The sequence below is a fragment of the Pterocles gutturalis genome, unplaced genomic scaffold, assembly GCF_000699245.1.
Source record: "Pterocles gutturalis isolate BGI_N339 unplaced genomic scaffold, ASM69924v1 scaffold5843, whole genome shotgun sequence".
NCBI classification, from domain to species: Eukaryota; Metazoa; Chordata; class Aves; order Pterocliformes; family Pteroclidae; genus Pterocles; species Pterocles gutturalis.
The window spans coordinates 5119-26626 of record NW_010122911.1 but is presented as its reverse complement, the minus strand read 5'-3'; the positions used below and the strand labels follow the sequence as shown (position 1 = coordinate 26626).

General features: G+C 44.0%; 1 protein-coding gene across 1 annotated transcript in view; it reads right to left on the bottom strand.

Moving 5' to 3' along the window:
• The window catches only part of LOC104464855 (SET-binding protein-like), a gene marked incomplete at its 3' end in the record, with an annotated part of 66146 nt that extends 45160 nt beyond the window's left edge, over window positions 1–20986 (bottom strand). Inside the window, exons 1-2 of the mRNA XM_010077694.1 lie at window positions 20777–20986; window positions 20632–20703 (exon numbers count right to left, since the gene is read on the bottom strand). Of these exons, the coding sequence (XP_010075996.1) occupies window positions 20632–20703; window positions 20777–20986 (282 nt within the window). The remainder of the gene's footprint in view (window positions 1–20631; window positions 20704–20776) is intronic.
• Between the last annotated feature and the right edge of the window lie 522 nt (window positions 20987–21508).

The window sequence follows — 21508 nt, the reverse complement described above, 5'->3', positions numbered from 1 at the left end:
CAGCGTATACTGCAACCTATGTATAAATGCCTTTGGTGGACGGGATACAAGCTGATGTCCTCTCTAGGAGAAAAGTCTCATTAGAGCAGACAGGGCTGACAGTTTGTCTCCAGACTTTGCATGTACGTAGTGCCGGCCTCACCCTGAGCTCCGAAAGTAGCTGGGCAAGTTTAACGAATGACATCCATTAAAACTCCCAGGTTTGCAGAAGGGTGAAGCAAGTCACATGGAAGTTGTCACTTGCTGCAGGTCACACGCCAGTTCAGGCTGGAGCAAATGACAGAATCTAGGAAAAGAGCTGAAGGAACAATATAGTTTTTTGGGAAAAAAATCTACATAAAATAGCTCTGGAAGCGTATTTTGTCATGTTCTGGGTGGAAAAAAAAAAGGCTCAATTCTTTTTGCCATCTCATTTATGTTTCCTCTCTTTCATCCTTCTTCTCCTCTCCATCTTTCTCAATATAAAATATGTCTTTCAAAAAGAAAATTTAAAACATTTCCCTTGAAATTAGCAACACTTCAAACAAACCATTAATGTGGGCAATGCTATACTTTTTTTTTCCCACAAATTTTCTCACAAAATTACAAAAACCTAAATAATAATCACCAATCCTCCCTAAGAAAACAAACACCCATGACTTTCTTCCATGCTCGTTGTCTTTATCTTTGAAATAGCTGCATCAGTGGTGACCCCAACGCTTACATGGCACTTCAAAGCCCTATAAGGGCTCAAAAAGTAGAAGAAAATTAAATGCCCTGCACAGAGGAACTGATAAGCTTGTGATGGGACAAAATAAACATTCTGGAAAGGAAGCCCTGGTGAGATGACTCAACTCCAGCAGCACAGACTGAGGGCTTTTCTGCAGCAATGGGAATTTTTTTTTTGCTCCAAGAGCTGCACGCAGTAAAGACAACCTGGGGAAGGCAGCACCGTGACAGCCATAATCCCGCCAGGATGAATCGGAACCTGGATTTTTTGCCTCTGGAAGGTGTGTGAAGAGAAGCTGTGGAAGGGGGCACAGATGTGTCCCTGTGGCGTGGGTGTATTCAGAGCCAGTACGCGGGTGGGAGCACAGGGGTTGAAGAGGAGGGGGATGCCCCCCTCCACATCTCTTTTCTCTGCAGTGCACAGATGGACAAATTAATAAGAAGAAAGGAGTTCAGCTACTGAAATTGCCCTTCTCCATGCTGGCCATGGTTTTCATTATCGAAAGACTCCCTATTGATAAGATCCCAGGTGTTCTAACTAATAATAATAAAATCCTAACCATTCTCACAAACATAGATTATTTTTAATTTTATTTTTTTTTTAATTGAAGAGAAAACCCGGGGACCCCTTTGCGCTATGTGCAAAGGAGAAGGAGCAAAGCCCAAGGGCGCTGGCAGGGCACAGCAGTCAGTGTGTCACTGGGATAATCTGCTTTAAGGAGGAGGCCAGGGCATAATTAAATATCCTGGCCTGAAGTCCTAATAGAGCAGCTGGAAGATCTGATGTTCTCCCCCATAATAAACTGGAGCTAATTTATTACTGCTTTGCATATGGATGTAGAAATGAGTTCAGCCCCAAGCTCTGACTCTTCCCATTCTTCATCACCAGAGATACCGACCTCCTGTTCTCAGATTATCATTGCAACTCTGACACCTACTTTTATCTACATCCGAGAAGCCACAAAACTAAGTGTGCAGATTTTTGTCACATGTTTTCCTGTGGCAGCCACAAAACCATGCGTGGCAAAATCTTCTTACAAAATCATTCGCAAAAAAAGAAGGGCTGGCCATCAGAATGCACTTTTCTACAATTTTGTTTTCACAGTATGAAAGAGGACGCTTGGAGTTTCCAAACCTCCTTGAGCAGTTCAGTAGGATGCGGAGCAGCCAGCTGCAAGTCACACAGGCTCCTCTCTTGCCTTGTGTGAGTCTAGCAAGAGAGAAAGGATGCATGCACTGTTTGCTGGTATAACATATATATTTATATGTATTACATATTGATACAGGGAGGTAAACAAGCTGCTTCAATTCATTTGCACGCTGTGAGCATGAGAGAAAAGGGTAAGAATAAATTTAGGATATAAACTGAAAGAAACAGTGAGGACAACAAACTAAAGGAAAGTTAAGATGGAACTTAACAGATGAGGAAGAAATTTTCTTAATAGATTAAAGAAATGTTTTCCTGTGAGGATGGTGAGACACTGGCCCAGGTTTCCCAGAGAAGCTGTGGATGCCCCATCCCTGGAGGGGTTCAAGGCCAGGCTGGATGAGGCTTTGAGCAACCTGGGCTAGTGGAGGGTGTCCCTGCCCATGGCAGGGGGGTGAAACTCGATGATCTTTAAGGTCCTTTCCAACCTAAACCATGCCATTGTTCCATGAGTCTATGATTTTTGTTGAAGGGATTAGAAGACACAGGGGATGCACTCGCTGTGAGCTGGATGTGACAGCCCAAGAGACCCTGTCCAGCTTTGCCTTGAACTGATTCAACCTTTGTGCAAACACCATTCAGACAGTATACAGATGATACCATAACGGTGGTTAGGATGCCTGCAAGGCTCTCTCCAATGTCCAGAGCTCTGTTTTCGCTGTACAGGGAGCCTGGAAGCCCATCTGGGACTAGATGCCTACCTTCTTTAGATGGGTAATTGTAGGATGGTAATCGCACCCTCTGTCATCCTGTTTTCTCTTCCGTACGTTTCCTCGTAGTCTTGAATTTGAATGGCTTTCCTCATCCTTCGGCACCAGCTATTTTCAATTCTTCCAGAAGGTGAAACTGAATTTCCCACTGATGTAAAGCACTTTGGCCATGAAGTTGTATGAATGTAAAACTGGCAGGAGATCAGTCAAGCCTTCAGATAGGGCAGACATTAACGGCTGAAGTTCATTCAAATACTGGAGCTTCCACTTGGATTATCTCACCCTTTTGTCAGGTTAATCAAAATGTGCCTGGCTGCCTTATCCCTGACGCTCAAAGAAGACGCCACGTACTCTGACCTTTTGCAACATGCAAGAGGTCTATATTTCACATGCTGGCTATTCATCAGTAGGAATGGGGAAACGTAATGGCTTCCTGCAAGAATGCTATTTTTATAGAGATAAAAACAATACAATAAAAACACTGTCTTAGAAAGCAGCCGTCTTTTTTATCTAACAGAAAACTCATTTTTGATGGTAAGATAAATCAGGTTGGCCCATAGACCAAAGGTTTTTTTTTTTTTTTTTTTTTTCCCAACTGAACAAAACTAACTGCAAGTAAATAAAGTGTTAATTTTCAGCAGGCTGGAATTTGGGAAGGAGCAGAAGTTTTTCTGGACTCATTCTTAAGCAGAGGTAGTGGCATGCACCTTTAACGTTTGGATGCCAAGCTGTCAGCAAGTGCCTTCAACACTGCCTTTATCTCTCCTCTTTTCTATTTATACATTACACAAAGCTATTTTTTCCTGGGTTTAATTGCACATCAAAGGACCAACTGAATGGATGGGTTTGGGAGGTTGCTGATAGCAACGCTGGGGAATCCTGCAAATGCAGGTTTAAAATTTCAGTTCTTTCCAGCAGTATGCTAGCTAATATGGGGAAAGCCAGTAAAACACTTAGCAAGCAAAAGCACCCTGGCTGTGCTTCTATTATTTGCAAGTTGAAGCTGGACATAGAGAAGATTAAAAAACTATTTATTCTGTTAAGTCCTTGCCTCTAACCACATATTTCCTACCGAAGGAGACACCAATGACAATGCTCATAGCAGTCTTTCAGAGACACAGTGGCAGATCTTTGAAGACATTCAGGTGCCTGAGAGTCCATGAACATGTCCTGAAAAATGGAGTAGAGCCTCCTATCCATTCAGGGATGTATAAAATGAATCTCCCAGTTACCTTTAGGTGAAATCTATTTGCCTTGGCAAACGTGGATTTTGAAGGACTGTTCCAGGATTACAGGAACATAAAAAAATCACAATATTCAAACTGATTATATTGGACACAGACTGAGTGTTTCACTGATTTTTTATGTGAATAGAAATGCCTACACCTCTATATTCCCATTGTAACAGAGATGTGACCACCGCAAAGTGCCTCAGCTGTCTTCAAACCCTTTTCCCAGCATCGAGCCCGTCTCCTCTGAGATTTTATGCACAAGAAAGGTAAATAAGCACAACTCCAGTCTAAGTTGCACAGCCTTTTTTTGACACATTGACTTGATTATTTTTGTCTACTTCCCAAGCTTTCCAGCTTCTGACTTAGCTTGTCTCAGACGAAACCTCCGGCAAAGCTGCTGGTGTTTCAAGATCCTTAAAGCTCATTCCTTTGAATGTCACAATGTCAATTATTGCTTATTTATGAAAGGAAAAGAAAAGCAAAACACACCAGCCAAGACTCAGGAAATAATGAACAGACATAGTTCCACATTCATAAATAAAACAATATACTTCCTATAACTCTTACATAATCATAAAGGTTGTTTTGTTTTAAAACCAGCACCATTTTAGTGGGTCTTTTTGTTCCCCTACTGTTGTGCTACTTTTAAGTGGGAGAGGTGTTTGACAGGTGAATCTTGAGTAATGACAACTGCAGCTTTTATTGACTTGTTTTTGAAAATATTGAGCTAACTCAGAATTACTGAGCTCAGCAGCACTTGGGAGCATAAACTAAAACAATATGTGACTGGAACACATTGCGTGAGAATTTATTTAACGTTAAACCCAACAGAAGCTGATGGCCAAACCTAGAGACACTTAAATGCCATTGGAAAACCTCATTCCCTCCCTGGATTGGACATAATCCACCTCTGGGCTTTATTCCACTGCATACACACAAGTATAATTTACTGTAATAATTTTATAATCATGTATAAATTTGCAATAGGGATGATTTCCTTAAACTATTTCTGTTCACTTGCAGAAACATGACTTTTTGAAGAGCATAGATGCACAAGGAGATGGATGCAGGTTTGGGGTGAGGTAGAAGAGATGGAAGATGTCTCAGCCCTGACTGCTGGTGCTTCTTCATGCCACAGAGCTCGGCACAGGCCAGTCCCATGAGGAATGCCTACAAAAGGCTTGAGAGAACATACCTGTTTGCAGCTACAGCAAACTAATTACATGGAGCCAAATCTCGATGGAAATAATAATCATAAGAATTAGAATGTTCCAAACAGTACTCATCTGGGAATCTCAATTAGCTTCACAAAGAGTAATTAATTTAGCTTCTTAAGTCTCTACAAGACAGAGAATTACTAATGTTCCCATTTTATGGATGGGGATATACACATGCAGAAATGTCTGCAAGAGAGCAGTGGGAGTTACCACGACTTCTCATGGCCTCTTCTCTGCCTTGTGCTGTCTCTCATCATCACTGGTATTCTCCCATTTATTTTTTTTTTTTTTTTCTTCATGTAAAAGCATATTCTTCTGCTTTGGACTAAAAAAGAAATGTGTCCAGTCTCCTAGGGTTTAGCATAACCAAAGTTGGCAGTACTCAGCATGAGACCTACATTAAATACCACTGCTTCGCTTCCCTGTGCTGTGATACAAAATGGGTCCAGATGGGAACCCACCGGACATGATTCAGTAACCCAACAGTGAAGTTTCCCTAACGAGGCTTAGGACAAATTTGGCTTTATTTCTTCTGCTGAATACTGCTCCTACTCAGATGACCCTACAAAAAAAGTCACATTAGACACCAGGAGAGAGATCTGTTTGCCTTTGACCTTAGAAGCAGGGCATGAAGTGTCAGGGCTCCGAGGGCAGCACTCCAATGCGTTGAGATAACAGGTCCTTCCCTAAAATAAACACCAAGCCAGCCATACCAACAGAGCTGCCTCTAACTTTATAATCCCTTTGCCCTTTTTATATTTCCAGATGAGTTACTATATTGCAACTCACACAAAATCAGGATGTCATGAACCCTCAATAGTACTCAGTAGGTATAGAAAGGATAGGGAAGAATAAAGAAAAAAGCTAGTGACATTGATACCAATCTTAGCTTGATTTACCTGCTTTCTGAAAATGTAAATCTTTGGATATCCTGAAAATATTAAAGATTATTCTTTTAGTTGAGGGTTAACTGAATATGGAATGGACTTCATGACTAGCTCTTCCACAAATGCTCATGCGTAAAACATCTTTGAATGTGAGACCGTCCTGCAGGTAAGACAGGAGGTAGGAGATGTTCTCATCTATTTTTACTGTGACAGCAAAGTAGGTTTGTGACTTGGAAAAATTACTTTTCATTGTGTCTCGGTTTCCCACAAAGAAAACAAGGCTTGCAGCTGGTGTCCGTGGCAGCTGTGCTGCAGTGAATACAAAGTGGATGAAAAAATATTACTACTGGACTGTCTAAGGAGGGAGTTCAGACCCACTCTCATTTTGTAGCATTTGGGAGGACTACATGAACTGCTAGAGCAAGCGTTGAATAAGGTCCACTGCAGTGAGGAACCATATCCTGTCTCCTGAAGCCTCCCTCTGCTTTAATTTTCCCAACTTAGGGTTACTAGATGGTTCCCCTGCAAATTTCCCTTGCTGCATTTCTCCAAGGTGAGCCAACAGCCTGTCTGCTTTGTGTCTATTTGTGGCTGGTATGAACTGTGAGGGCTGAAAACACATCCAGAGGATCTTTTACGATTCCTGGTGATGAAGAGGGCTGCGAGCAGCAAGTGTGTCACTCATACATTTGTCAGCTGCAAAGTTGAAACTGACAGGATGGTACAAATAGAGAGCCGATAGCCTCACCTCTAGCTGATACTTCATGTGGGAGATGGTGTTTCTGGGAGGTTCCTTTGCCTGCCACAGGGATGGCTAGAACCAAGTCCGGCTGAACCCCAGTGAGGATCTGCTCATGTTATCACCAGCTGCCTGGGTAGGTCAGGGTAGACCTGGTGCACAAGAAAGTCCTGCGTGAACTATCTGCTGTTCGTCAGTGCGTTAATGCTCAGTCTTGTGTCAGGATGGTGCTGTTACGTCTTTGCTTGTGGTGTTCTCCAGCACTTGTACCCAGGACCTGGTTGTGAAGACCAGCTGGGAGGCAAAGCTGGGTGCAGGACACCAAAACCACATCAGGGAGCTGGGAGCAAGGCTGGTACATCATGACCATCGCTGAGGAGCTAAAGACAGCAGTGGTGCTAAGGATGAAAATCGGAAAACAAATCGCACCTTGGAGGTGATGCCACCTGTTGGTGTCCCAAGTAGGAGGACAGAGGAGGAAATGGTATCTAAGAGGGAAGGGAACTCAACCAGCTTTTAAAATCTCTGGAAGATATCACAGTGGTTTACACTCAAGTTGTCAGTCAGGCAGATGCACTCTTTGAAGGCCCATGATTAGCCCTCTCCCCCAATTAGCAGGAGACGAATCACAGCTCTTGTGCAAAGTGGCTATGGAGACACCCATTAATTTCCAAGGACTTGAATGTAAACAGTAATGAAAAGCTCCCGCTAACTTTCCAGTGAGACTTGCTTTGAACGCGCACGTGTCTCTGTGTGTCGTTGCCATCTGGAGAGACACAAGGTCCTTCTTTCTCTCCCTGCAACAAAAGCCATCAGCTTCAGAGACACCATCCCCAGCAGATCCCAACCACACGCTCCTTGACAAGACCCTTGGCTTCTTGAGAGTCTTCTTTGTTTTTTAAACTCGACAGCAGAAAGGGAAGACAAGGAACTCTTTGCATTCACAAAGCAGTTCGTAAGAGCAGCAGCATCTCTTGTTCCTGAGCAACTCATTGAACTTGGCAATAACCTGCCCCATCTGGAAATGAGCACAGGGGGATGAGGACTATTCTAGGCTCTGAGCTGGGCTCAGGGAAAAGAGAAAGAAAAGAAAGAAAAAAGAAGAAAAAAAAAGAGAGAGAGAGAAGCTCTGCAAATGAACAGCCAGCATAAACAAAGTCTATCAGCCCAGGCAAGAGGCCGAAGCATGACTGCGCTAAACAAATCACAGCAGAATCAGCAATTGGCAAAGTAATTGGCGTTATTACAGCTGATGGGAAATTTCTGATGCCACCCATGTTCGCTTTCGAAACGCTAGTCAGACATTTAATTGGCTTGGTTCTCATGTAGCTGATTGTTCTTTTTTTGCCTTCTGGAGCGTATAAGGACTGTATCTACAGACAGAAATTTTCGGATGTGCTTCCCTGGCTCTGTCCACCGGCCATGGGATGGGGGATGAACCTTTGCACAAACTGAGGACAAACGTGGAGAGAAACAGGTCTGACTTGGGAAACCAAATAATTTCAACCTCTGTATTCCCCCAGTTCTTCACTAGTTCAACTCTAGCACTACCAAACAGCCTTATGCTTGCAGCACTGAAAATACTGTCAGTTAAACACAGGGATGAAAATTGCATCTGGTGATGACACCGTGGGGTGGTTTCAGTACTTAAGCCACCATGCAGGTAGAATTCCCTTCTCTGACACATAAATGCTTGTGTGAGTACCCTCTGGCATATTTCTCACAAAATTTGATAAAAAGTTAGTAACGGCTGAGGGTCTGTGCTCAGGGAACACTTCTCCTTCAACTTTCTGGACCCTTTGACTGAAGCATCCTCATCTTCTGATTTGAGTTCTCTTCTAGAAACCCATCTCCTATAGGTCAGGCCAGAAATTTCAATGCTGCTTTTTTAAAAAGCCTCACCAAGTCATCAATCTGTAGGGAGCAGCCAGGTCCCTGAGGTATACGACATTGGGGAATGGTGCTTTTTAAAGCTTTCATCAGAAAGAGCAGCTTGGCTTGGTGCTGACATACACAGTCAGGTTTTTTTTTTTTTTTTTTTTTTCCCTCACTCCCTAGGTCTCGTCTTAGACCCTTGATCTGCCCTTTGGAGGACAACTGGGTTTAGGAGAAGGAAGCTCTTTCCTTGGCCATAGGGCAAACAAGGCTGTGGAGGAAGGATGCTATTGCCCTCTTCCCTCCCGTGCTCCTTTAGCCTGTTGAAGGCTGTATGACCACAGGTTGCCTTAATGAGAAACACCACGGTGGCAGTAGCTCTGCGGCCACGTGGAGAGATGGCTCCTCAATCATGAGGGAGTAATTTTCAAGTGCACTTTCTCCCTGGAAGCAGAAGGAGGATTTCTGAACCTGCTTGACTGATTCATTCATCGTCTGATTTCACTGGGATAGGATCCATTTAGATTTACGGCTCATTTCCAAGGAGGAGGGAACCCAAAGAGGCTGAAAATCACAGGCAGCTCCAAGCCCAGAGTCTCCCAGTGCCGAAGGGAGAAGGTGTTTGGCAGTGTGGCTCCCAGAGATTTTTGGAGCTGCTGGACACCAATCCCCTTGTTTATTTTGGGAAAAATAACAAAACAAAACAAAATGAGCAAAGCCCCCTGTGAAATGGTCTGGTATGTGATGGCAAAGGACAGGCTGGAGGACGTGAAGGGAGCTGGTGTCCCTTCAACAGCCATCACTGCGTGTCTGAACTGAAGTGGGGCCCCTCAAAGTCTGCAGTAAGGCTGGCCAGTACGGTCATCTGTAATCCAGCAAAGCAATTTGGGACCACCACAGATTCCTGACTCAGAGAGAAGAGTGATGGCTTCAGGATTTAGCCCCTACTCCAGGGCTTTTAGGATCCCCCAGAAAAACAGTGTTGGGGGAATTGGATCGTTTTAAACACGCAGCTGCCTTTCCAGCTACAACAACTGGCTAATTATGGGTGACCCAGTGCCACAGTTAGCTTTTGCAAGGAATTAAAATATTGTCCCCAAGTCTCTGTGCCTACTGAGTCACTGCTGCTACTGCCAGACAGCAGCTCAGGATCTGGTGAGTCCTACGGAGCTTCTGAAGACCAAACCCAAGCTGCCTTCAAGGGAAACTTGAGACCAGAAGGTGACAAACTGACAAGTTCAACACAGGGGAGGTCAGCTATTCCCTTCTCCATGCCAAACAGGACTTACAGAATATCCCACTAGGAAGAGCCAACAGGCTGTGGCCACTGATAAAAATGGAAAGAAAACACAGACAGACTCATGCTATTTGTTTTATCTACCAAGCTGAATATTTTCCTGATTCTTCCTGACCTTGATTCCTCCCAGTAAGAGATAATACATGTCTCTTGTTCCTCAGAGAGACTTGCCAAGACATTGTCTTGAGCTTCCAGGTGCTAAATGACTTGCCAGGCAGGAGATAAGCTGAAGCTCTCAGATGAAGGATAAGGCTGATGAATTTCCTCCTTGGGAGCAAGGAGACCTTTGATGATGTGGGTGAAGGTCCCACAAATCTTCCAGTTACTGCTTCTGAGAGCTTGACTCTGTCAGAGAACCCCAATCCAGCACCCCAAGAAGCCAATGGGGAGATGCTCACTCTCTCCATCCCAGTTTGGTGCAAGCTTTTGATTCCCCCCTACGAGCCCGTCTACAAAGAGGTAAAGCTTCCCATTGGAGACATAGTGGATTCCTGGAATGGGACTTAAGAAGAGCAAGGTCGGCTCCCAGTAGTGCTGCTCTGTGGTCACAACCAGATCACCTCAGTCTATTTTTTCTGTTCTCTGAAATGGGCATAACGTCTTGCCCTGCTTGGTGAGATGCTGAGATTTATGTGTGAAAAGCATGACATAAAAACTTAAGTATTGTCACATAAAGCAAGATGAAGCTATAAAAAGAAGCCAAGGTAATGTGGGTGCCATTAAAACCCTGACACTGAGTGCTAGAAGTGGCTTAAATTTGCTGCGGTACTCCCACTGTTCCCTTTTATTAAGCATGGGGAAATATTGCCTTGCAGATAAACATTATGATGTGGTAAATGTCCAGAATTTAATGAAGCCCATTATAATTGATGAAAATGTAGCTTTCATTAGTTTATGAATGCCTTATTCATACTTATTTTTTTTTTTACTCCAGAAAGAATGTTTTCCTAAGCAAGTGCCAAGTAGGAGAGTAAACAACTTCTGCTAATACACCTTCATCTCTTCTCCAACGTCGCGTCTCCTCCAAAGGAAAAGCTCTTGTTACACATCCACCAGCCCTGTCCACAGACCTCTTCCAAACCTCTCCCAGTACGGTACACCCAATCCCAGTAACAGCTGGCCATAGCTGGGTGTGTCGGTAGGTACTGTGAAGCCTTTTCCCACTCTGCCAACCCTTTGACTCTCATCTTCACCTTTTAATGTCACAAAAACCTTTGGGCCAAGAGCAATAATATATTTGCTTTAGGATGCTCCAACCGTGGTAGGGATTTTGATAGACTACCACAATATCATCTTCTAAACTGTGGAGATGCTGCTGATTCAAGGGGTCATGCTGTCAGTGAGGGAATCTATAATGTCTTTATTTGTTCACAGGAAGGATACACCGGGTGTTCAAGTTTCTCTCTCCAGCCTCAGCCTCTTGCTGCTTTGATCCTGACCACCTCTGAGAATAAAAGGGGAATTTAGCTCTTAAATGTGATTCAGCCACTGGTGCCTCGGTTAACACCATCCATAAAGGAATCGGTTTCTTTGTTACACAGGACAAGGTTGAGACTACAGAGTTGAAATAGGAGTAGTGTGGAAAAAAAAAAAAAGTATCTTTTTAGATAAAAAGGGCCAATCATTAACCATGTAAATAAATTAGTGTCTATTCAGCTTTAGTAACACACTCTATTCTGTTGCTGATTCATGAAGAGGGGTAAGGAGAAAATGTTTTGAGGCTTCAAAATTATTTTTTTTTTTTAAACTTAGAGAATTACACATCGTGGTATTTCAGCACCACAAACACCTGCTGACAGTATGATTACAAAAAGGCTGCAAGAAAATGGGCACAAAAAAGAGAATCCTGTTATCAAGCAAAATACCTGAAGACTGTGGTCGAGCGTGTAGTTTTTTGTTTTCTCTTGACTTCTAAAAGCGTCACATCCTCAAATTCAAACAAGCAGACGGCTGCCAGAAACACTCTGAAACCAGCAAGCTGATTGCGTTGGACACATCATTTTGGTGTCTTGGCCTCTTGACTCTCACATTGATTTTTCTTTCATTTGGGTTTGATCCAAGGCAATTGGAGAGGATTTTCAAGTCACCAAAGACCTCTGAACTTCAACGATGGCATTTTGGGGCATTTTATCTCAAAGAGGAGATAAGGGCAGATACGGCCATTCACTCACCATCCAATGAAAAAAAAAATATAATTACATCATTTGTGGTTTCAGTTGAAGAAGTAAGCTGCTAAGGCTGTACAGAGAAGAGGCGATACTGCTGGAGGAAGCAATGTTTTAAAGAGTGTGCAACCATGGCATCATCTCCTTTTGTCGACAGTACAAAGCCACAACTGATGACTACTTCAGCTCTAACTCCATGTTCTTGCACAGTGGCAACTCTGAGCTGTAAGTCACATCTGCTTCTGGCTGTGTGTCTGAACTTTTGTTTCTTTAGAGTGTAGAAATGTAATTTTTGATATGAAGTTAGGTCTTAGGAAACATCAGTAGATACAGAACCTTGCGCTACATCTCCCTGCAACTCAGACTGCTCTGGGCATGTCAAACCTGACCTTGACTCCTCCCAGGAGGAGATAATATGCGTCTCTTGTTCCTCAAACAGGCTCCCCATGACATTGTCTTGAGCTTCATCTCCCAGGTGCTAAATGACTTTCCATGCAGGAGATAAGCTAAAGCTCTCAGATGAAGGAAAAGGATGATGAATTTCCTCCTTGGGAGCAAGGGGACCTTTGATGATGTGGGTGAAAGTCACCTGCAAGACAGAACTAAGCCGGCACAAACCTTGTTAGGGGCTCTTATGAACTCCATCCAGCCATCTGGACAGGCTGGATGAGGCTTTGAGCAACCTGGGCTAGTGAGAGGTGTCCCTGCCCATGGCAGGGGGTTGAAACTAGATGATCTTTAAGGTCCCTTCCAACCCAAATCATCCTGTGATTCTGCCTGAGGCTCCTGCTTTTACCCTTCCATCATCATCCTGCACCTTTTCGCAGTCATGATGGCATGGTGGAGCTGCTCTCTTCTCTCAAATGCCTATATCTCCTCGCTTATCCCCCCTGAGGTTATGCTCTGCTCACATCCAGGTTACCTTCTCCCCAGCACTCTTATTCTTGAGTAGAGCCACTTATTAAAGAAATATTAACAGTGACGGCAGCATCCTACAGTGCAGCTGCTGAAGAGTCCTGTGCCAACTAATTTTGGTGGCACATAGATAAAATACTGATTTAATTTATCTGGATATAGCAAAATCTGAAAAGAGCTTATAGGAAATCATGCCTATATCTTAGTTAATGAAATTCTGAGCTGCTTCTGGGAAAATTGACAATTGGAAACTCAATCTGACAAACTTTCATTCACAGCTTCATTGTGAAACCGTTACAGATATGGCAAGGACCGCCAACCTCACAGGGCTGTGTGTGAAGGCACATGTGGGAATGGAGAGATGGGGAGTACCACATATTCTTCCTCTCAAGGCAAACTGTCAGCCCAGGGTGGGGCAGGAGACCAAAGAACAGATGATCTTGATGCTGCCAGCACACATCAATGTAGAGGTAGTCGCCCAGGTTGCCCAGAGAAGCTGTGGATGCCCCACCCCTGGAGGGGTTCAAGGCCAGGCTGGATGAGGCTTTGAGCAACCTGGGCTGGTGGGAGGTGTCTCTGCCCATGGCAGAGGTGGAACTCGATGGGCTTTAACATCCCTTCCAACCCAAACCGTTCTATGATTCTATGATAACTTAAGCCTGAAGTCCAATCTGCAAGCAAACCACACGAACTTTATGTTTGTGCTCATTATTCTACATGGAAGGAGTGTGTGCAGGAAACATTCCGTCCCTGGGGACAGCGTGTTGCAGCGATTTTCAAGCTGGTTGCTCTGCAAGTAAAAGCCAGGGTGCCAGAAAGTAATGCCCGCAAAGTTTGATGCCTTGATTTCTGCTGTGTGGATCGATATTAACAGTAATACTGTATTTCCAGGGCATCCTCAACTGACAGAACTATTGATTATTTGTTATGTAGCAGTGCATTGATACTTGATAGCAAACTGGGACACCGAAACAATAAATGTGCAGTTGTTAACAAGCAACACGGAGCATTGGGTTTCAGTCACACAACTGGGATATAGCTTCCTTTGTCTAAAATGGAACATCCTTAACATGTCAAAAAATGTAATTTACTTACCCAACTTACTGAAATACCTGGGGAATACACCTTCTTCACTGAAACCTGCAGATTAAGGTCATGTTTCCAAATATGTGCAAAAATCAATCAATAATTTCATCCCCACTGTGACAAAACAGTTGAGGCATTCTTGAAGGGAAAATGTTTTGTTTGATATGTTTAAACATGCATTATATCAGATCACCTTATGCATGAACAGATTTCAGTGAAAGAAAAGATAATGAAACATAACACTTCGGTTGCACTAGTTGAGCCAAAGTTATTTTTTTCACCTAGGCTTTTGATTTGGTGTGGAAAAGTAGATATAAATATATATACATATTTTTTGGATAGGGTGAACACAAAATAGAACTTTCTTTACCAAGCAAAGGGTTTACTTATATTTGAAAGATATGATGGTATATCCTTCCAGGAGCTGTTTTATTATAGGTGTCTCCAACGTTCTCCTATGGAGACATTTAACTATCAACCACCAAACGATTAAAAGGAAATTATACAGAACACCAGTCCTAAGGCTGGAACTTATTGAAAAAGGAGCATTCCTATAGTGAGGGAAAAAGAAACACTTTATGTGAAGCAAAATAACTGGTGGCATTTGCTGCTTCAGGAAAGAACAACTGAATGGCTTAAAACTCTTTTAATCTGAGCTCGAAGAGGCAGGGGAGGTTACTGGTAAATATCCAGGAAATGCACCTATACCATACATAGCCTTTTTCTGGAATATTATAGCCTTTTCTCTGTTATCAGCATGTTCAATCCTGTAGGCTTAGCTGCTGTCTTTGATTTGGAGAGGTCAGGGCCAAGGCAGGCTGAATCAGCCTGATTGTGGCTCCTCTTTCCATCCCATTGCTGACAAACAGGATCTAGGATGATGGAGTCCAGTTTCCCAGCTGGGTCTGAGCCTCTTCAGCCACTAGTAAGCTAAATGTGCCCAGAAATATTCCCTGGCATTGAGGCCAACTGGCACAGAACGGTTTGTATCTCTGCTCCCAACCACGTCTTAGCTTCCCTAACAGCAGCTAAATGCAAATGGCTCACTGGGATGAACCTTGATCCATGCTTAGGAATGATTTAGGAGTTTGATAGTTGTTGGGGACCAAAAGCAGGCCAAGGACGGGTCTAGTGGTTTGAGTATAGCCAGTCACACTCCTGTGCCAAGCAACGCTCCCAGATGCTGCTTAACTTGCTTAAGACAGACGCAGCTTAAGACGCTGGTATGACTTTTGTCTTTCTTCCCCCTTTCCTGCCCAAAATCACTTCTTCCCAGTGAGGAGAAGGAAGGTGTATGGCTCTAGATTTGTTTTTAACAATAACATTTTGTTGGTTCATGATATTACTCTTACTCAGTCAGAAACTGGAGATGACTGCCATCTGCAACCTACGAATATTTGCAAGGAACCAGGTGTTATGTGTTTAAAATGATGAAGTTATACATGGGTACCTTAACTCCATAAACAACCCTCTGTCCTTTTTTTTTTTTTTCCATCCCACACCACTGTCACTTGCGTGATACTACATCTTCAACATTTTCACCTTCAAATTGCACGCCCCAAAAAAGGCATGCCACCACCAGTAGCTACCATATGCTCTAACCACACTATACTTAGAGGACCATAAGAAGTCCTACATGTACTTCCTGTGCTGAGCTGCCCAAGGCACAGCGAGTCTGCTTTCATGGGTCCCTCTGACCTACAAGAAGATGAACGCAAGCACTTTGAGAAGAACAGACTAGATCAAGGCAATGACCATCTGGCACAAGGCATGGAAGCATTAATGAAAACTCACAACAAGAGGGAAGATGTTGGTGTGGTGTTGCCCAAGCCCAGGCACCCTCCTACAACCCAACAAGGCAGCGGAGAGAGGCAGGGGAAACATTTTGTTCCATACAGCCTCTTCACCACACACACTGCAAAGCCTTCTTGGTGGAAAAGTTTCAAAGCCATCGTCAGAAGCTCTTACTCTCAGATGGGAGTGTTCATAGGAACCCATCCCTTTGAACCCATCCCTCGCAACGCTTGCAATGCTCGTCCATGGGCATCGCCCCGGCGGCAACCGACTTGTGGTTTGCAGATGGAGCTTGGGAAGGACCACTTTGTCACACCAAGCCAGCTGTTATTTCAACAATGGCACTTTCTGGGTGAACAGACTGCATCGAGGCTCTCATTCAGTCTAGAGGAGGCCACAAAGATGGTCAGAGGCTGGAGCACCTCCCATATGAAGACAGGCTGAGAGAGTTGGGGTTGTTCAGCCTGGGGAGGAGATGGCTCCAGGGAGCCCTGCCAGCACCTTCCAGTGCTGAAAGGGGGCTACAGGAGAGATGGGGAGCGACTCTTGATCAGGGGATGGAGGGACAGGACAAGGGGTAATGGTTTTAAGCTGAAAGAGGGGAGATTTAGATGAGATCTTAGGAGGAAGTTTTTTCCTGTGAGGGTGGTGAGGCAGTGGCCCAGGTTGCCCAGAGAAGCTGTGGATGCCCCATCCCTGGAGGTGCTCAAGGCCAGGCTGGATGAGGCTTTGGGCAACCTGGGCTAGTGGGAGGGGTTCCTGCCCATGGCAAGGAGGGTTGGAACGTGACAATCTTTAAGATCCCTTCCAACCCAACCCATTCTGTGATTCTATGATTCTGTGACTCACCCTTCACAGTGACTGCTTTTCCCAAAGAAAAGGTGGTGGAGACTTGTGTCTGGCAGGTCGTGTCTCCTCCCAGCTCCTATCTGGACATCTCTGTGGCCCTGGAAGCTGCAGCTACAAGCACGAGGTGGGATCCCAGCATCAACGTTTCACGGCAGCTCCCTGACTCAGAAGCTATAATGCCAGGAGGATGTCGGATAACTTCATGCCAGCAGAATTGAATACTTTATGATCCTATGATCTAGTGCAAAAGGCAGGAGGAGTGGGAAGCCCAGCAGGCACCTGATTGAAGAGGCTGGGGGAGATAAGAAGAGACGGTGTCCTGCTGTGCATTTCCTCCACCTCTATAACCTTCTCCCTTTCAAAGAGGGCTGTGGCAGCTATTGTTCTCCAGACCTGGTGCATCAGCATCTCCACTATGCTGACAGCAGATTGGTATTCACGCACCGCCAGCCTTTCGCCCTCTTTCCATCAGGAAAATAAGCAGCTCATTCGGCTTCGAGATGAAATAAAACATTTACAACTCAGATATCCTTGCGCTAACCTGTACAGGGCTATGCTATGTATTCCATAACTGGCATGGGATGCCTGCTCGGATAGACCCCAATGCATTTACACCAAACTTCACAAACAAGTGTCTGTCCTTCCTTCCCTCCAAAAGTGGTCACAGGAGCCAGATCAAACTTTGGCACAACTGTTAGTGACGTGAAAAGTCAGAAATTAATAAAGAGTTTCTTTATGCCCAATTATCAAGGAGGCTGAAGATTCATATAGGCTGTTAAGATGAAAGGGAGGCTAATTTAAACCTACAGAGAAGTTTAAGGAATCATCCTGCACCAGCAGCTAGGTAAGATCAATGTAAAAATTGTTTTTATTTCTGTCTGTCTCTGTAAAAGAGAAAAAAAATACTCTCAGGGCGGTGCATTTTTTAAAGCCTGCATTTCTTTTTTTTTTCCTAAAAAGGGCTGAAACAAGTTTAAGCGGGCGGTGCATTTTTTAAAGCCTGCATTTCATTTTTTTTTCCTAAAAAGGGCTGAAATAAGTTTAAGAATCACTGTTATTATCTTAAAAATGCCACAGAGATATTTCCATGGGAATGTTTCCCTTTGCAGTCAGATATCTGCATTCGCCATGCGTGTATCTGCAATTCAGGGACTGCAGCCTCTCTGTGGTCCCAGGACTCAGGGTCCCTTTTGTGTAGATCTTTCTGCCAAAATGGGCTTGTTAGTGATTATAAATATTGCAAGGTCACTCACAGCCTTGATAGATACAGAAAGGTGGGAGAGTATTAGGGAGAAACTATAAGCTATAATTAGTTGGCAAAGCCAAGTGTATTTGCATCGCCTGTACCAGTATTTCACTCCCTTGTTTTCAACAGATTGTCCTGGCCCTAGTGATTAACCACCTGAATATACCCAAGAAGGATATTCCCAGGAAGGATCTCACGATAAAAAGGCTATTCCTGGCCCTCTTTCCATCACATCATAATCTGCCCACTAATATGGCTTGAGATCTCAGCTGATCAAAAGGTCAGAGGATGCTACCGCTAAGTATCACTCTGTCTCCGTTCAGCCGAAGGCGTTTTTACTCTGTGCAGGAGGCAGATGAATGCAACAGCAAAGCCTTCAAATCTGTTTGTATAATAGATGAAGTCTTTGCTATATGGCATTTATCTTCCTTCAGGGAATGACACCTGATAAATAAATCTCTAGTTCCCAGCGAATTTAAATAAAACAAAGGCAAATCACATCCTGCACACTGTAAATATATAATTGCTGAGAATGTAAGAGCTCCAACTGTCCCACTATTTCCTTTGCTACAAAAGCTATAAACTGCTGATCATCCTCAAATTCCACTGAAATTAAGGTAGCTTGAACCTCTGAGAACATTGCAAAGAGCATGGTGATAGCATAGGAGGGACTGAAAGATCCATTGTTCAATTAAACTGATGAAACAGTAAAGTTGTTTTTTTTTTTTTTAAAGTTAACAAAAAACAAAAAACAAAGAAAGAGGTCTTAGGAATAATGGAGTGAAAATGGGGGTAAATCTAGTAAATGTGGCAATGCATCTCCTAGGGAATAACACTACAGCGGACAATTTTCAAATATCCCAGGATGAATAAAATACTGAACCACATCATACCCACTACCTCCACACTGACCCAGTTGGTCACCGCTGTACTGGGATGTGCTGGTGGCAGCAGGTCCATCGCTCCTGCACTGCACCCATCCCTGGATGCCAACCATTGCCTTCAGCACTGACCACAGCCGCTTCTCTGGCCATCCCGTGGTTCAACATGGGCAAAACCTCCGATCTCTGCCCAAAACAGCAGGGAGGGAGGGTACCACTGCCAACAACCACCTGCCACTCACGGTCCTCATCTGGCGGGTCTGCAGAGCTCGTTTCTGGGAGAATTACCATTGGAAAAAGCACTGTTTCACATCTCCCGCATGCCTGAAGAGTTGTCACAAATTAAATCCTCGGCATTTCCCCGCTTATCCACCCGATCCCTGGCTCTCCAGATGCAGAGCTCTACACCAGGACCAACAGACAGTTTCTTTAACTGCAGCTGGCAGTCATTTTGCTCATCTCCACGCTTTAAAAGCTGAGAGCCATCAAAGATTAGCAGGGGGTAAAAAAAAAAAAAAAAAAAAGGAAAAATCATGACTATTTTTCCCTAAGAAGCAGCACTGGTAATAGGCTTCAGGAAAAAAAATCCTCCTACATGCAAGCGATAAGCGTAGACTGTGTACAGGCTGACAGGTCTGATTATAATTATCACTGCGAGGAGACCAGCACTAACCTCCCTTCTGGAAGGCAATGACAATTCCTGGAAGGTAACATGCTGGTGAATTATCATAAACAAAATCATGGCAAGTGGAACTGTCTTTCACTGAGAAACTCAAGAAGGTCCTGATTTGGGGGGAGGGGGGAACCTTAAGCACTCATTAAAGTTCATCTCCATAGAAAATGGTTCTGAATCACAGGTTTAAGTTTTGTTGACTTTGGGCTGATGGGAGCAAAAGAATGAAGCAGGATGCTTGAAGCATGGGATGGACTCATGGATGTACGAGGTGTCTGGAAATATCATCTCAAAAAACCACAAAGATGCTCTGCAACATAACATGAGCAGAGAGCCCCAGAGAGCATGTTGGTCCAGAATAAGCTAAATACTCAAAACTAAACCAAAACTCAGTACCAACCTTTCCCCCTTCCTCACACCCTAGCAGGAAGAAAGCAGAACAGAACCAACACAGTGCTCTTCAAACTGTATGATTTTGAGGTAGATACAGTAGGTAGTATTCTTCCAAGATCATCCTATCCTAACCTTCTTTGTGCATTCTCTGACAGCATTAATTTTTTCTTAGGCTGCAGATTGTTCTGGTATTTCTCATTCTATTTCCACTGGAAACTCTGAAATAGAGAAACTTGGGCAATCTGGAATAAGAGTAGCAGTACGGTACCTTTTGCTTTCTGAACAAAGGGAAATAGATATTATCTTCTTAACAGTGACCTATAACTGCAGAGGAGATGAAGAGGAGAGCCTCAGAGTCAAAGGCATTTCTAGGAGTTTCATTCTCATTATATCTCAATGGAGTGAAGCAAATAAATTACACAAGGAGACATATGGAAGCTCGCTACGCAAATGGCCTATTTAAGGCTCTTGCTTCCTAATTAGGTCCTGGTGTCAGGAGGCTGGTAACAATTATTCACATATAGATCATTTAGATACAACACAAATGGTTCTAAAACCCAAACCTCATAATGGTATGCATTAAAAAGAAGCCCCTATTCAGCTTGATCTTTTTAGATTCTTTTCCTTAGTGCTTGCAATATCAGTTTCTGTGCTGTGCAAATCCTCAATTTCATGTCTAACGTTGCAATGATGGGTTTGGAAGGGGAAAAGAAAGAAAAAACAAAAAACTTTCACAGCCATAATGCCTTGTTCTTACCTTGTTCACGGGTTTTGTCACTGGACTCTGCACAGGGAACCCACATTCTCTTCCCAAATTCTTCATCTGACTCTGTGGCATTTCCAAAAGCAAAGAGAAAAAAGAAAACCTTGATTGTGGGCATGACCGTGCAGAAAATGGTTACAAGCACCCAGTGTTTTGCTCTGCCCTTCTCCATTTCATTCCATCGTTCTACGTGCCTACCACCACCTGCGAGCCGGTACCCTCCGACCACCTGGTGCTGGGGTTCACTCTTGGTTTCGGAAGATCCCCTGAGCTTCTCCTTAACCCACATGGATGCATAGGTTTCTCCTCCCAAGTATCCCTGGTAAGCATGGCAGCACCACGCAGCCATCATGGTTCTCCCCAGCAGCTGCTATAGCAGGGACTGGTGCCACGGATCCCTACAACAACCAGCTTTGGAGAGGCTCGGGAAGAGCAGGAAGGTGTCCAAGGATGCACACCCGCCTGCTTTGTTGAAGAGTTAAAGCAGAGAGCTGAAGCCAAGGATCAACCATTTAAAACAGGGTAAAGGCTCGTGATTCAACACAGCAAAGCCACTCTGAGCTTCTGCACTTCTGGTACGAAAACGGAGATCTTCCTCTCCCCTTCTTCCCCTCCTGCCTCCTCTCCCCTCTTTGTCCGCCTCTCGAGCCCTTCACACAAAGGTGAAATATTTTACATTTTCACCTGTGGTGATGCAGATCGGAGAGTGTTTGCTTTGCTTTGCTTTTCACTGATTTTGCCCAAGGCATCCTTTTAGAGCAGCAGCCTGTGCAAAGATAATAGGTGGCACGATTCTCTGTAACTGGAATCAGCAACAAATCAGCCATCTGCCACTCCAGGGGTCTGAGATTAACCCAGCTACTGGACCGTG